The 14,018-nt window shown below is 62.3% G+C and overlaps 1 protein-coding gene across 1 annotated transcript; it reads left to right on the plus strand.

Annotated features, from left to right (window-relative positions):
- Positions 1-1,367: 1,367 nt before the first annotated feature.
- On the plus strand, positions 1,368-13,778 carry WNT6 (Wnt family member 6; the record flags this gene model as incomplete). The annotated part of the gene is made up of 4 exons (XM_084265681.1): positions 1,368-1,444; positions 9,606-9,826; positions 12,685-12,986; positions 13,317-13,778. 4 exons carry the CDS (start codon positions 1,368-1,370, stop codon positions 13,776-13,778), a joined length of 1,062 nt encoding a protein of 353 aa, XP_084121807.1.
- Between the last annotated feature and the right edge of the window lie 240 nt (positions 13,779-14,018).

Consider the following 14,018-nt stretch of genomic DNA (forward strand, 5'->3'; position numbering starts at 1 on the left):
ATGCTGATACTGCTGGGCTGTGAGCTGCATCACCAGCTCTGCTGTGAGTCATGGGTGGTGCAAGAGGAAGCAGAAACCCAAGGCCCCGGGGCTGAGCCCTGGGAAACCATTCCTGAGGCTGCATGGAGAGAAAATTGGGGTGGCAGCCTATAGGCACCAGCTCCTCCTGTCCCCAGCCACCCACCCTTGCTGTGTGTTGTGTCGTGTCGTGTGTCCACCCCCCCCCCCTTCCCCCATCATTCCTGCCTCCCCAAGCCCCTCAGATTCCTCCTGCCTTTGGCAGCAGCTCCTGCCTGCTGTGATCTGGTCCTGGGGGCCGTCTCCCTCCTGGGTCCTGGCTGCACCTGAGATGAGGTCACTGTGAACAAGCAGACCCTCCCTGCACTCTTCTCCCTGTCACTTTGCTCCCGGGGTATGCTCCTGTCACCCACCTGCATCTCCCCCTGCCCCAAGGATGTCTCTCCAGAGGAGTCAGAGCCAAGTGTTGGAGGATGTTTGGGGTGGGGGTGGGGGTGTCACTCTCCAGCATCCCCAGGCAGGACAACCTGGTCTGAGGGTGGGCAGCACCACTGAGAGTGGCTTGTGCCAGGTGCACCCAGTACAGGGCCAGGGCCAATCAGGGCTGTGCTGGGGGGCAATGCGGGGGCAATGCAGCTTTGGGCAAGACTGTGTCAGGGGGGTCAGGTTTGGGCAGGAGAGCAACGGGCATGTGCTGGGGGCAGGGGGGGACGGACCTCGAGGCTGGGCCAGGTTTGACAGGGAAGCACCAGGACCCTGAGTGGAGCCAGGCAGGGCTGCAGGGCTGAGCTGGGCCGTGCCAGGCAGTGCCGTGCCAGGGCCCGGAGCCGCGGGGGACAGGGCTGTGCCAGCCAGACCCCGCTGAAGGGCAGCGGTGGGACGCGGGGTCAGCCAGGCTGCACCCGCAGAGCCGCTGCCAGAGGGTGCCCGTGCCCGTGGCTGTGCCCACGCCGCGGCCGTGGCTGCGCGCCGGGAGCCGAGCTTGGCACCCAGGAGTCCCCCCGCCCGGCCCGCCCTGTCCGTCCCCCCGGGCTCCGGTTTCCCTGTCGGAGGCAGATGCTTTCGCAGCCCCGTCCCTCCTCCTCCTTCTCCGGAGCAGCCTCCGCGCCGCGCTCCAGCCGCCCGGAGGTGCCTGCCCAGCCCAGCCCCAGCCCCAGCCCCAGCCCCAGCCCAGCCCCGCCGGCCGCGGTGCCCGCCCGCCCCGGCCCGGCCCGGCGGAGGCAGGCAGCGGGCACCCACCCGCCGGGGCCCCGGCCGGACCCTTGGGGCGGCGGCGAGCCCGGCTGCCCGGGTCCCCGCGGGGACGCGGAGGGGGCTCCGGCGCTCCCCCCACTCCCAGCCCTGGCAGGATGCTGCCTTCCTCCCGGACCCAGCTGGGGCTCTTCTTTATCCTCCTCTGCCCTGCCAACATCATCGGACTCTGGTGGTGAGTAGGACATCCCGGGGTGGGTGCCAGAGGGGTGCGCGGGGTCCCTTGTGCTCTGGGGGATGGTTCCCCCACCCCAGCTTGGAGACAAATCTCCCTACACCCAAGGTCTCCTTGGTTGGGGACCGCTGCTCGCTGGCCAGGTGGATCCAGCTCAGGGGGCACACACACACGGCTGGGGTTTGGGCACCTAAGCACGTTGGGGACAGCAGGCTGGGGAGGGGGGTCACCCTTGGTGTGTAGGGCACCCAAGCCCTGTGGAGAGAGCTGCAGCCTGCCTCCCCACACCCCAAGCCCACAGCCAAAGAGGGTTTCACGCCTTTGGGGCAGGGGAGGGGAAGCGGGGACCTCCAGACCCTTTCAATAAGTCAACTTTAATTAAAAGCCCAAGGGTCCCTACAGTGTCCCCTCCGGAGTGGTGGCCTGGCCGCGGCGGGGACAAAACCCTTGTTTGTAATGGTGCCTTCATCAAAGGCAGAGACGGTGCCTTGCAGGATACCGGAGGGGGTGGGGGATTCATTACAGGCGCAGAGCTGGGACCCAGCCTTGGAAAGCCCAGGTATCTGTCGAAACATGAACTATTTAAATCTATTAAGAATTTCACCCAGCCTGTCTTTATCCGGTTTTAAGTGCTTAGATTCCAGCTCCCCGGCGTGCCGTCCGGGCTATCATTCATTATCTGAGGCTATTCGTCTCCACATTGTCACACTCTTTTGACCCCTAAAATAAAGCTCTCCGTAAGCCTTTCCCCTCCCGGTCCCCTGCCTACCCGCCAGTGATTTATGCTGCTGCTCCATCCCCTTCACTAACCCTGGTTCCAGGGGTGCAGGACAAAAGCAGGGGGGTGTCTTGGTGGGTATAAATGGTGCCGGTACGGTCGGTTTTACGCCAGCGGAGAGTCTGGCCTTGGAGCCCAAGCACTGTGCTTGTTGCTGGGGAAGGGGCTGACGCTGGTGCGAGAGGGGTTTGCCTTGGAGTTTTGCTAGAGGAGGGGAGAGCCCTGGTCAGAGCAGGGTGTGTGCCAAGGGTCCCCCTACACCCCACCACCTACCTTGGGGTATCTGTGGGGCACTGTTTGTCCACTGTTTTTTCCCTGGCCAATTCCCAAACTGCTGCTCAGCACTTGCAGCTGCCCCCTCAGCTCTTCCTGCTTTCTCTGCCCCGTCCTCATCGCTACCCACAGCGAGCCCTCACCCCCAAACTCATGCCCTGTGCCCCAGCTCTGAGGACATCGGTGCCATCCCGTGCACGGCTGGAGCAGGCAGGGGGTGAAGTGGGAGCTCACTTTGCTTCCATTCTGGAGCAGGCAGAGGGGACTGGCAAGGGTGGGGTGCTGGGGTCCTGCTGCCCCCACCCTGGCAGTTCAGAGCCACATCTCCTGCCCAGCCCTGTCCTGCCGGTGCCGTGACTGTGCCGTGCGTGCGCTGGCAGCGCCGGCTTGGGGAGATTAGCAGGATTTGGCAGAGGAGGGCAAGGGGTCAAACCTGGGGTTTCTTCTTTTGAAAAGGAAGAAGTGAAGGAACCTTTAATTTAAGAATAATAAACCAGCTGCACGCAGCACAGCCAAATGTGCTGGGCAGCGTAGCGACCGCAGGGGGATCACCAGCACGCACTCTGCTTCACTCAGAGCTCAGAGCCAGCGAGCTGGGAGGAGGTGATGTGTGGATGAGGCCACCAGCACCAGCAGAAGTATGCGCTGGGCTCCCTGGCATGGCGCATGGGAGAAGCCGGCTGATTCATGAGCTGCTCCCCCCAGAGCTTGGGATCTCCAGCCGCTGGCTGAGATCATCCCTCACTTCCAGGGAGCTCTTCCTGTGTGGGGGAGAGAGGTCTGGGTACTGCCCAACGCTTGGAGCCAGCTCAAGATGGGCATCTTCCACATATGCCTGGTCCCAGTACCTGTCCCCTCTCTCAGGTGTGGGCAGTGCTGGGGTCTGTGCATTTTGCTTTTGGTGAGGAGAGGCTCGGGGGTGCAGCCATGTGTTGTGCCAGGGCTCCTGGAGGACACAGGTGGAGCTGTTTCTTAATGACCCTGTCGCTGAGGCAAAGGGACCTTGGTAGCAAGTCTTAACCTGTACATCTCTGCACGCTCACCTGGGGCACCTGTGGGTGCTTAGCCAAATGGGCATGCTCCCCTGGGCAGGAAAAGAAGGTCTTTACCCACCCTCTGCATCCCACCCACGGGTGCATTGGCTGTGTGGGGCGGGATGCAGGGGCTGCCTGGTTGAGCATCTTTCTCACGCTGGTGAGAAAACTGACTTGTGGGAGTGGGATGGTGGGGTGCAGTGGGGCAGGGTCCTGGTGGGGACAGTCCCCAGCCCAGCCACACAGCAGGGCTTGTGGGTGGTGATGGCGCCTGCTGGGATCCTGGCAGGCTGCCACATCTTCAGAGAAAGGTTTGGGTGTGACATCATGCTGATGACATCGTAGCCTGAGAAAAAGCATCCTCATTGTGGTGCAATGTCCCCAGAGGGCTAAGACACAGTCAACCCTGTCTTGTACCCCCTGTGTCTAGGAAGAGGCAGAGGGACAGGGGCAGACAGACACACAGACCTTTTCATGGTGTAGGGGAACAGGCCATGGTCAGCACTGATGGGATAGAGGTGTCATTCAGGCACCGTGGGTCCTCTGGCTAGTGTCAGGCTGCAGGAAACGGGCTCCTCTTGCTTCCACCAGCCCTGTAAGATCTCTTTCTTCCTCTTTTCCATGTTTCTCACCCAGCTCGTTGTGCAACAGGGATTCTTTGAGCAGGACAGGTAGGGACTGCCTGGGGCTCCCTGGCTGGCCTGGGGGGGTGCAGGGGTATGGGGTGGACAAACCTGGTGTCTCAGGAGCTCCGGGTGGGTTAAGGGCAGAATTTTAGTTTGTGGTTGGACTGTGCTCACAGGGACTGTGGCACAGTGGGGATGTGGGCCAGCAAAGCCCAGCTTCCCCAGTGCCCCAACACCCATCAGCTCTCTGTGGGCATGGCTGAGAGCAGTCGGGAGGTGGAAGAGAGAGACAGGGGGAAAACCATCCTGGGTGAGACGTTCTCTGCTCCACCTACCCTGTGTCCCCTTCTCACACATGCCCACTGGGAGGGTGTCTGCCCAGATGCTCAGGGAGGACCTGTACACCAGCACCCCTGGCGGCACCCCTGCTAGAGAGGGTCCCAGACCCATGGGACCTGAGTCACTGGCTAGGTTTCTGGGGCTTTCCCTTCTGCTCCTCTGTCCTGACCAGCACCTGCACGGTGTGGAGCCCTGCCTGAGTGCCTTGGGGTGAGCAATACCAGTCACCCTCTGGACCTGCTGACCCACACCTGCCACCCCACAGCCCCCCATGTGCCCAGCAGACTGGGCTGTCCCGCTGTACCAGGTATGCCCTCAGCCCCAGAGCAGCACCACGCCAGCAGAAAAGCTCCTTCCAGCACAGGAGCCCGGGCTCTCTGAGGCACCTGCTCCAGAACTGAGCTACTTATGTCCTCCTGCAAAGAGAAGAGCTGAGCTTTCCCCAATGCCTGCCTCATCCCTGCTCCCAGACACCTCCACATTCACATGGTGACGCCCCGGCTGCCCAGCCCTGCCATGTACATGCCCCAAGCTGGAGGGCTCAGCCAGGCTTTGCATCAGAGGCTTGACCCCTTTAAATCCCCTCCTTGTGCAGGAGGGTGCTAAGCAGAGCTGGGCACACCCCAGTGTTTGTTTGGGACCTGTAGGGTCGTGCTGTCCTGTGTGGCACCTGCATTTGGGCATATGCTAGCCCAGCCCTCATGCCAGTCCAGCTCCATCCTCCACCAACACCTGGAGGAAGGAAACAGTGACCAGGGGCAGGTGGACCCCTTTCTTTTCATCCCAGCCCCTCCAGGGCTTGGGCATGGCTTCGGGACCACCACCCCTGTGGGCACATGCTCCCTCCATCCCACCCAGTAGCACAAGCTTGGGCAGTTCCTGCCCACAAGCCCTAGCCTTGGCACGACCCTGCAGCTGGGCTGACACCATGCCACACCAAATCCTCTTTCCTTTGGGTGGTTTCCCAGCTATGTTCATAGATCCCTTGTTGAGGAGGGGTGAGGCAAGGAATGGGGGTCCCCCTGCTCTCCCTGACCTGTGGCATTTCCTGTTCCCTCCGTGCCCCGGGTGCTGCTTGGCAGCTGAGCCCCAGCCATGCCCCCCCAGGGCAGTGACTTGCTGCTTACTCACCCCAGTGCTTCTCCTGCTCTGCTTTCCACACCTGGTTGCCCCGGTTAGTAACCCACCTCCAGCGGCACCCACGCACTGCTCCGGGTGAGGGGCCAGGCGCTCCCTGCATGCCTGCACGGTGTGAAGGGAAGGCACGTGGGGGAGAATTCATGGGTGTCCCTTCCTCATCCCGTTTGCATGGCTTGGGAAGAGATGGGCCCAGTGGGAGGCACAGAGCAAAGCTTCCACAGGGTCTGGTTTCTTGGCGGGCTGTCACAGTGTGACACCAGTGGGTGGGATGCGGGGTGACCCATCCCCTCAGGGATGAAGCTCAGCTCTTCAGGGCTGGTGTCCTGCAGGTGAAGAAGTACCTGTGTGCTTGGGACAATGGGCTGGGCACCCTAGCACCCTGCATCCCCCTCCTGAGGGTATCCAGGGGCTGGGATGGAGACCTGGATGCTAGGTGAGCTGTACAGGAATGCCCAGGCAGCAGCACTGAATAGGTGACACGGCCAGTCCCACATGAAGGTGGCATAGCACAACCAGTGCCATCCTTCAGGCGTTTGGGGCTGTCCGGACCAAAGGAGGCATTTTTCCACCAGCCTTTAGTGAAGGCTAACTACCCCCTTCCTCACCACTGCCTCCCCGCAAAGCAGGGCCCCACCGGCTCCCCTTGAACACGGCCCACTGGCAGAGGCCAGGAGAAGCCCTGCTCCACTCCATCCCCATGTCCAAGGTGGAGATGAGAACTTGTGCCAGAATCCTTGGTCTATGGTTTTGGCTGAGAACCGTACAGGGACATTCTGGAAGCTCCATGACTAAAAGCTGAGCCAGAAAACTGGTGATCCCAGCTCTTAGGACCCCCCAGCTCTGTTGCCACAGGGACAGTGTCTAGAGCTCAGGGCTTGTGTCAGAAACCCCGGTGACTCCCATTTCCTGTGTGTCACCCAGACCAAGCTTGGGCTGCGGCTCCCTCAGCTGAAGGGGTGACAGCAGTGGGCTGGTGGCAGGCTGCAGCTCCTCTCCCGTGCCTCAGTTTTCCCTTTCAGCAATGGAGGTTGTTTCCCTTGCAAGGGGGTGCTGGGAATCACGGCAGAAAGCAAAGCTTATCGGCCTGGCTCCTTTCAGGGTGAGGCAGCAGCCAGCTGGCCACAGTTTTGGCAGCAGGTGATGGGCGCTGGGGGCAGGCGGGAGGGATGCTGCAGAGGCACTGAGCCCAGCCCGGGGGCTGCCAGGCAGGAGGTGGTGGAGGGGCTGGGGTCCCTCGGGCAAATTGGGGGGGGGGGACCGGCTGGCGACCCGGTTCCTTCACCAGGGCAGGGGGAGGAGTGCCCGGCGGCAGAGGTGGGGCACCTTAATTGTAGATGCGGGAGGCCTTGGAGCAGGACAAGCTCAGGCAGATCTGGGCCCCGCGCCGGAGCCCTTGCCAAAGCGGTAGCAGTTTGGCAGCATTTTTCTTGCCCTTGTCTCCCCCCCCCCCCCACCCCCCCCCCCCAACCCCTCCAAAGCAAAACAGCTCTTGGGCTCCCGTCAGCCTCCCCGTGCCAGAAAGCAGAGCCCAGCGGAAATTAACATTGCACCGGACTTAGGCAGCCCACCCCACGCCTCGCCGGCACGGCCTGCGAGCCACTGCCTGTGCCGCTGCCTGTGCCGCTGCCTGGGCCATGGGTGGGGACCCCCGCGGTGCCGGCGAGCTGCCTGCCGCCCCCCCCCCACCCCCCCCAGCCCCGCGGGGCTGAGCTCTTCTTCCCGGCCTGATCCGGTGGGCTGGGGTGAGCCACAGTTCACCATTTGATCTGAGGGCCCCGGGGGGCTGGCGCATCGTTTTTATACGAGTACAAAGAGTCGTCTCTTAATGAAAGTCCCATCCCGGCTCCTCTTCTTCCCCACCCTGCCGGAGCAGGCAGCCAAACTACCGCCATCCCGACCGCCATCCTGTTGGGGATGTCAAGAGCCCACGGTCCCTGAAGAGGGTGAGGTTGGAGCCTGGCATGGAGGCTTGGATCCTCATGTGGTCGTCGTAGGATGAGACTGGACAGGCTCCTGGTGGCTTTTCACATGGGCCTCAGTTTCCCCATTGATGGGGGACCCGTGCCAGCCCAGCCACGGCCCCACTATTCTTCCCCAGCTGCCTCGTCGGTTAGCAGAGGCACCCACAGATCACGCAGTGGGATGCTGATGCAGAGGGGAAACCGACCTGGGGGGAGCAAAGGGAGATGGGTGCTCCCAAGCAGCAGTTTGGGTTTGCCTCAGTTTCTTCCCCCACCCCTCCTCCCCCACGGTCACCATTCCAGGCTTCATCTCTCAGTTGAGCTGTTTAACTCTTAAACCTCCAACCAAAGCATAAGGTCTCTTTTTTCAGGCTATGAGAGAGGGCATGTCCTCTCCAAACTCAACTGGGGTTTGGAGGGCAGGAGATTGGGCATCTTGGGAGCTTGATGTGGGGCAGGGGGACCCTGGCAGGACCTCAAGCTTCAAACAAGGGGCTCACAAGGGGTCTGCACCTGGGGTGGGGTGGCGACCGAAGTCCTGCAGGCTGGTCTCCTGAGCACAGCCCCCCAGCTGTGCAAGAGCGAAGAGGAAACCCGGAACATAGTTAAACACTGAGACTCAGCTTGTGAATTTCAAGCCCCTGGGGCTTGGCCAGACTATAAAGGTCTGGGTTTGGAAGCTGCAGTGCAGCCGGAGCTCCCCAGCGAGCAGGGATGCCGGCAGCACCCTCACTGCTCCCCTGGGGACCCCAGGGTTCGTGGCCTCGCTGTCCTCGGACATCTGAGGACTGGGAGATTCTGAGTCCAGCCCTGGGCTTCCGTGGGCATCCACAGCCAGGAACATCGCGTTACCGAGCAGAACAAGCTCTGATCCTGCTGGAGCGGTGCTGGGGGCTGAGTGGGGCCGTGTTTGGGGCACGCTAAATTTGCGTGGGCCGTGGCCACGCGGTCTGTGTGCCGTGGGATGGGCGGCACGGGCGGGAGGCTGTCGGTGCGGCATGCCTGCCCTCTGCCCGCTGCAGCTCCGGCGTTGCCCGCGGCAGAGCTGGAGCATCGCCCGCCCTGGCACGGGGCACGGCGCCGGCAGGCTGCGCAGCTGCACGAGCCGTGTGCCACGGAGGGCACTCCAGGCAAAATGTGTGGGGAAAGTACAGGAGTTTCTGTAGCCAGCAGCACGCCGGGGAGCGTGGTGCGGCGCTCAGGCTGTGCCTCCCAGCCCGGGGAGCCAGGCAACTCGCTCCAGCTACGCTGGTGAGGAGGAGCTGCCGCTGGCACAGGCCCAGCCAAGACTTGCCCTCCCGCGCTGGCATCGGCAGGGCTGTGGATGCCACCTGCATCCCTCCCGCGCACACCCGCGCCCACGCACGGCTCCGTTGCCCCCCTCCGGGGAGGATGCCTGGGTAAGGGGAGGCGAGCATGGGAGCCTGGCCAGCAGCCAAGGGGCTTTATCACTGGCAAGGTCACACTGCTCATCTCCCACGGGGTAAAGCATGAGTCCCCCTGGAGAGAGGGAGGTGCATGGGAAGCGTTGGTGAGGTCACTGCTGCGTCCTCAGGGCTCTGGGTGCTGCAGCTGTGCTCAGCATGGGACATACTGTGATGGCCAGGGCTGTGCCAGGTCAGTGCCAGACCAAGGCAGGTGCTGAGCAGCACAGTGTCTCTGTTCCCTCCCAACAGGGACACCACCATCACCCCCAGGGATGTCCTCAGGGGCTTCGAGGCATTGAGTGGCATGTGCCAGCATCCTCCAGCCAGCTGCATGGCTGGGGATCTCCCCCGTTCCCCAACTGGCTGGGCAGGGCAAGGTGTCCCCTGACACATAGGAGCCACCCATACTTTTTGCCCTGCCCTCCCTGCATCCCCCTCCCTGTCCCCGTCTCACCCAGGCTCAGCACTGAGTTGGCATCGCCCTGCGACCTCGCTCTGTCCCTGGAAGCAGGTCTGGCCGTGCCACCCTGGTGCCCCCCTGGCTCAGGTGCTGGTTTTGCTGTGCTCACTGTCCCTCCTGCAGGGCAGTGGGGAGCCCCCTGGTCATGGACCCCAACAGCATCTGCCGCAAGACGAAGCGGCTGGCGGGGAAGCAGGCGGAGCTGTGCCAGTTGGAGCCAGAGATTGTGCAGGAGGTGGCCAAGGGCACCAAGCTGGGCGTCCGGGAGTGCCAGTACCAATTTCGCTTCCGCCGCTGGAACTGCACCAGCCACAGCAAGTACTTCGGCAAGATCCTGCAGCAGGGTAAGGCCAGTGCTTCCTCGGCTTCCCATCTCCTGAAAAGCAAACCACAGCCTCCAGCTGCCCGGCAACATGCCTCCCCTGTGCTCCTAGAGTGGAGTCTGGGTGTGCAAACGTGTGTGTGTGTGTACATGGAGGGGCTTGCTCAGTGCTCCCCTGTGCAGTCATGCTGAGGTTTTACTGCTGGGACATGTCTCCCCGTGTTGTAATGAAGCAATTAACGATGCTCCCAGACAGTGCGGGGCTTCACAAAGCCCAAGAATGCACCCTCGTCTGGCAGTGATTTACTGCTCCCCCAGGACCCCGGGGTGTGCTGGGGGAAGGGGCCCAGGTGGGAGGCAGCACACAGCCACTGGGAGTTGCCCCATGGGTGCCCTGCATCTCCCTCCTCCTGGCCTTGCAGGGAGCAGAGGAGGGGAGTGCTCTCTCCTCATCTCTGCATCACTGGGTGGACACCCTGATGTCACCCTGAGGGGCACCCTGATATCACCCTGAGGAACAGAAGTGGGGTAGCAGGGAGGGATGGGCAGGTCCCAGCCAGGGGGATGCAGCGGTCCAAGCCCAGCCCAGCTGCATCAAAGCCAGAGCAGGGGCAGAGCGAGGGGACAGAGCTGACAGTGAGTGGGTGATGCTGGTGTCAGCTGTTGGGTACCTGGGGGGCAGGTCTAGTTGGAGGAGATGCAGGTACATCACGCATGGGGATGCTGAAGGAGCCCTGGTTGGCCCAACCTCACTCCTGGGACAGTGGAGATGAACATTGCCTTGGGGACAGTGCTGAGTTTGGGACCACCTGACACGCTGAGGACATAGGACATCCCAGCTAGCTGCATGGAGGTCCTCTGGGCTGCATCGTGGGTGTCAGAAGCAGAGATCCAGCAGGCACCAGCCTCCCTGCAAGCCTACAGGGACTGCACAAGCCATCCCAGAGTTTTTGGGGTTCCCAGGTGCCATCCAACAGCCTCCTCTTTCCAAGGATGCTACAGCAAGCTCCAGTTCCCAGCCATGGCTTCCCCAGAGCAGTTGTGGCCATCCCCCCTTCCCTCGACGTGCCAGGGCAGGCTGGTGAGGGGGCAGCTGTGTGTCTGAGGAGCTGTCAGAGGAGTGGCACTCCGGCTGGCAGGGTGATGTGGGGAGCTCTGCCAGCTGTGGGCTGCCTGCTGAGGGCTCTGTGGTCCCAGGTGGGAGCAGGCGGGTGGTCCTGTGGCTTTCGGGGGGCAGAAGGGCCAGGGCAGAGGACACTTGTCTCCAGGCTGGCACTGCTGGCGAGGCACTGGTGTGCCCAGTTCCTACCAGCACCAGTGGAAAGCAGGTGCTGTGTGGGCTTGTGGAGGTTCCGCTCGTGGAGCCAGTGTGCAGGAGCCCCTCTTCCTACAGCCCCCCAGAGTGCGGGAGGCTTGAGGGACAGGGGCACCCCCCAAAACACACCTTCCCCCTGTCCCCAAGCCCCACACACCTCCTGTACGTCACTACCCTGGGCCAGCCCTGCCCTGGCATTTGGGTGGGCAAGGGTTCACCTGGCACAGGGGTGGGGGGAGCGCGGGAGCCCCCCGAGCAGGGCGCCGCGCCCCCGCTGCCAGAATCTCCCGCTGGCTGCGGCTGTGAACGGCAGGTCTGGGCAGGGGAAGGATGCTTGGAATTCGTGTCCCGGAGCAGAGAGAGACAGGAGCAAATACTAATAATAAATAATCCTGTGGGGTGGAGGCTGTGCCGGCGGAGGGAGGGGGGCGGGCAGCACCCTGTGGCAAAGCAGGTACCGGAGGAGAGCGGGCAGCACAGCTTCATTTCACAGAGGGGTGAATGGCACCTGTGGTGTTCCTCACAGTCCTTCGCTCCAGGTGCCAGCCTGCAGCCGGGGGTGGGATTTTTACTGCTCAGAGGGACACAGCAGGGTGGTGTGAGGAAGGTGTGGGTATCACCTGGTTGCCCAGGACAACCCTGCCTGCAGCCAGCACTGGCTCCCTGAGCTCCCCTCTTTTCCATGGGGCAGCACCTAGCCTTTCAAGGATGCTCCATCAGAAGAGGGGTGGCCAACAGGGACAGGGAGGTGATTGTCCCTCTCTACTCTGCCCTCGTGAGGTCCCATCTGGAGTCCTGTGTCCAGGTCTGGGGCCACCAATACAAGAAAGATGTAGAACTGTTGGAGAGGGTTCAGAGGAACCACAAAGATGATTAGAGGGCAGGAGCACCTCCCCTACAAAGAAGCTGAAAGAACTGGTCTTGTTCAGCCTGGAGAAGAGAAGGCTGTGGGGGGACCTCATTGCAGCCTTCCAGTACCTGAAGGGAGCAGAGAAACAGGGTAGACAATGGCAGGACAAGGGGGAACAGATTAAGGCTAAAGGAAGGAAGGTTTAAATTGAATATCAGGAGGAAGTTTTTTACAGAGAGAGTGGTGAGGTCCTGGAACAGGCTGCCCAGAGAGGTGGTGGATGCCCCATCCCTGGAAGTGTTCAAGGCCAGGTTGGATGGGGCCCTGGGCAATCTTGTGTAGATCCAGGCTGGAGGTTGGTGTCCCTGCCTGTGGCAGGGGGGTTGGAGCTCTATGATCCTTGGGGTCCATTCCAACCCAGACCATTCTATGATTCTATGATTCTATGGACCTACAGCTGAGATGGAGGAATGTTGGCAGGGCCTGTCCATCCCCCAAATTCTGCATGTCTGCTTGCAAGAGACAGCTACTGCCCCCCCCCCCCCCCCCCCCCCAGGAAGCCCACTTTGGGTGGGTGCATCAGACGGGGAGCATCACAGAGCAGAGAGGAAGGAGAAGAAGGGGAGGACCCATGGGGTGCCAGTGGTGGGATGTTTCCTTGCAGAGCCTTTGCCAGAGCTGACCTGGCTTGCTGTCCCTGGCTGTTCCCCTGCAGATATCCGTGAGACAGCCTTCGTGTACGCCATCACGGCGGCCGGGGTGAGCCACGCCATCACCCAGGCCTGCAGCATGGGCGAGCTGCTGCAGTGTGGCTGCGAGCTGACACGGAGCCGGGCTCCCCCCTCGCCCACAGCGGGTCCGGGCACTGAAGGCACAGCCTGGGAGTGGGGGGGCTGTGGGGACGACGTGCAGTTTGGCTACGAGAAATCCCAGCAGTTCATGGATGCCAAGAGCAAGAAAGGCAAAAACGACATCCGAGCTCTCATCGACCTGCACAACAACGAGGCCGGGCGCTTGGTAAGGCCCCTGCAGTCCCCACCCTCCTCCAGGCATCAACCCCCCCACAACACCCTTACCCAGCTCAGCCTTCCACCTTTATCTCCTCCAAGCCATATACCTGCACCAAGTTTGGGTGAAATATGGACCAGCATCTTTAACGAGCCCTTTGCATGTGCTTCATGAATGCATTGCTGTTCCGTCCTCCCCCCCCATACCTCCCCCCAGCACCCTCCCCTGGGCCAGGCCAGTACCAAGAGGCAGGGATTTGGCTGGGGATGCTGGGCAGGGTGGGGATGCTGGGCAGGGAGGCAGGGGACTGGTGGCTGAGCGTGGCTGTCTCTTTCCCAGGCGGTGCGCAGCTACATGAGGACAGAGTGCAAATGCCACGGGCTGTCGGGCTCCTGCACCCTGCGGACCTGCTGGCGGAAGATGCCCCACTTCCGTGAGGTGGGGGACCGCCTGCTTGAGCGCTTCAACGGGGCTTTCAAGGTGATGGGGGGCAACGACGGGAAAACCCTCATCCCCGTGGGCGACAACATCAAACCTCCGGACAAGCAGGACCTCATCTACTCCGCCGACTCGCCCGATTTCTGCTCGGCTAACCGTAAGACGGGCTCGCTGGGCACCCGGGGCCGCGTCTGCAACAGCACGGCCATGGACACGAGCGGGTGCGACCTGCTGTGCTGCGGGCGAGGGCACCGGGACGAGACGGTGGTGCTGGAGGAGAACTGCCTTTGCCGCTTCCACTGGTGCTGCGTGGTGCAGTGCCGCAAGTGCTCCGTCCGTCAGGAGCTCAGCCTCTGCGTCTGACAGCCCGGGGTCAGGTGAGGACAATTCGGGAGGCCACCTCCAAGCTCATGCTTCTGCCCCCCTTCCCTGCCCCGGGATGGATACAGGCTGAGCCAGTGGCAGGGACAGTGGGGGGAGCCCAGCTCTGCGCCTTGGGGAGCCCCAGCTTTGCTGGGGGATGGCGTGGGGCTGCCTGGCATCCCCCCGGCCTCCACAGTGGGGGCTGCTGGCACAGAGCTTCCACTAATAAAGCTATTTAAA

The sequence above is a fragment of the Gallinula chloropus genome, assembly GCF_964237585.1.
Source record: "Gallinula chloropus genome assembly, chromosome: 5".
Taxonomy (NCBI): Eukaryota; Metazoa; Chordata; class Aves; order Gruiformes; family Rallidae; genus Gallinula; species Gallinula chloropus.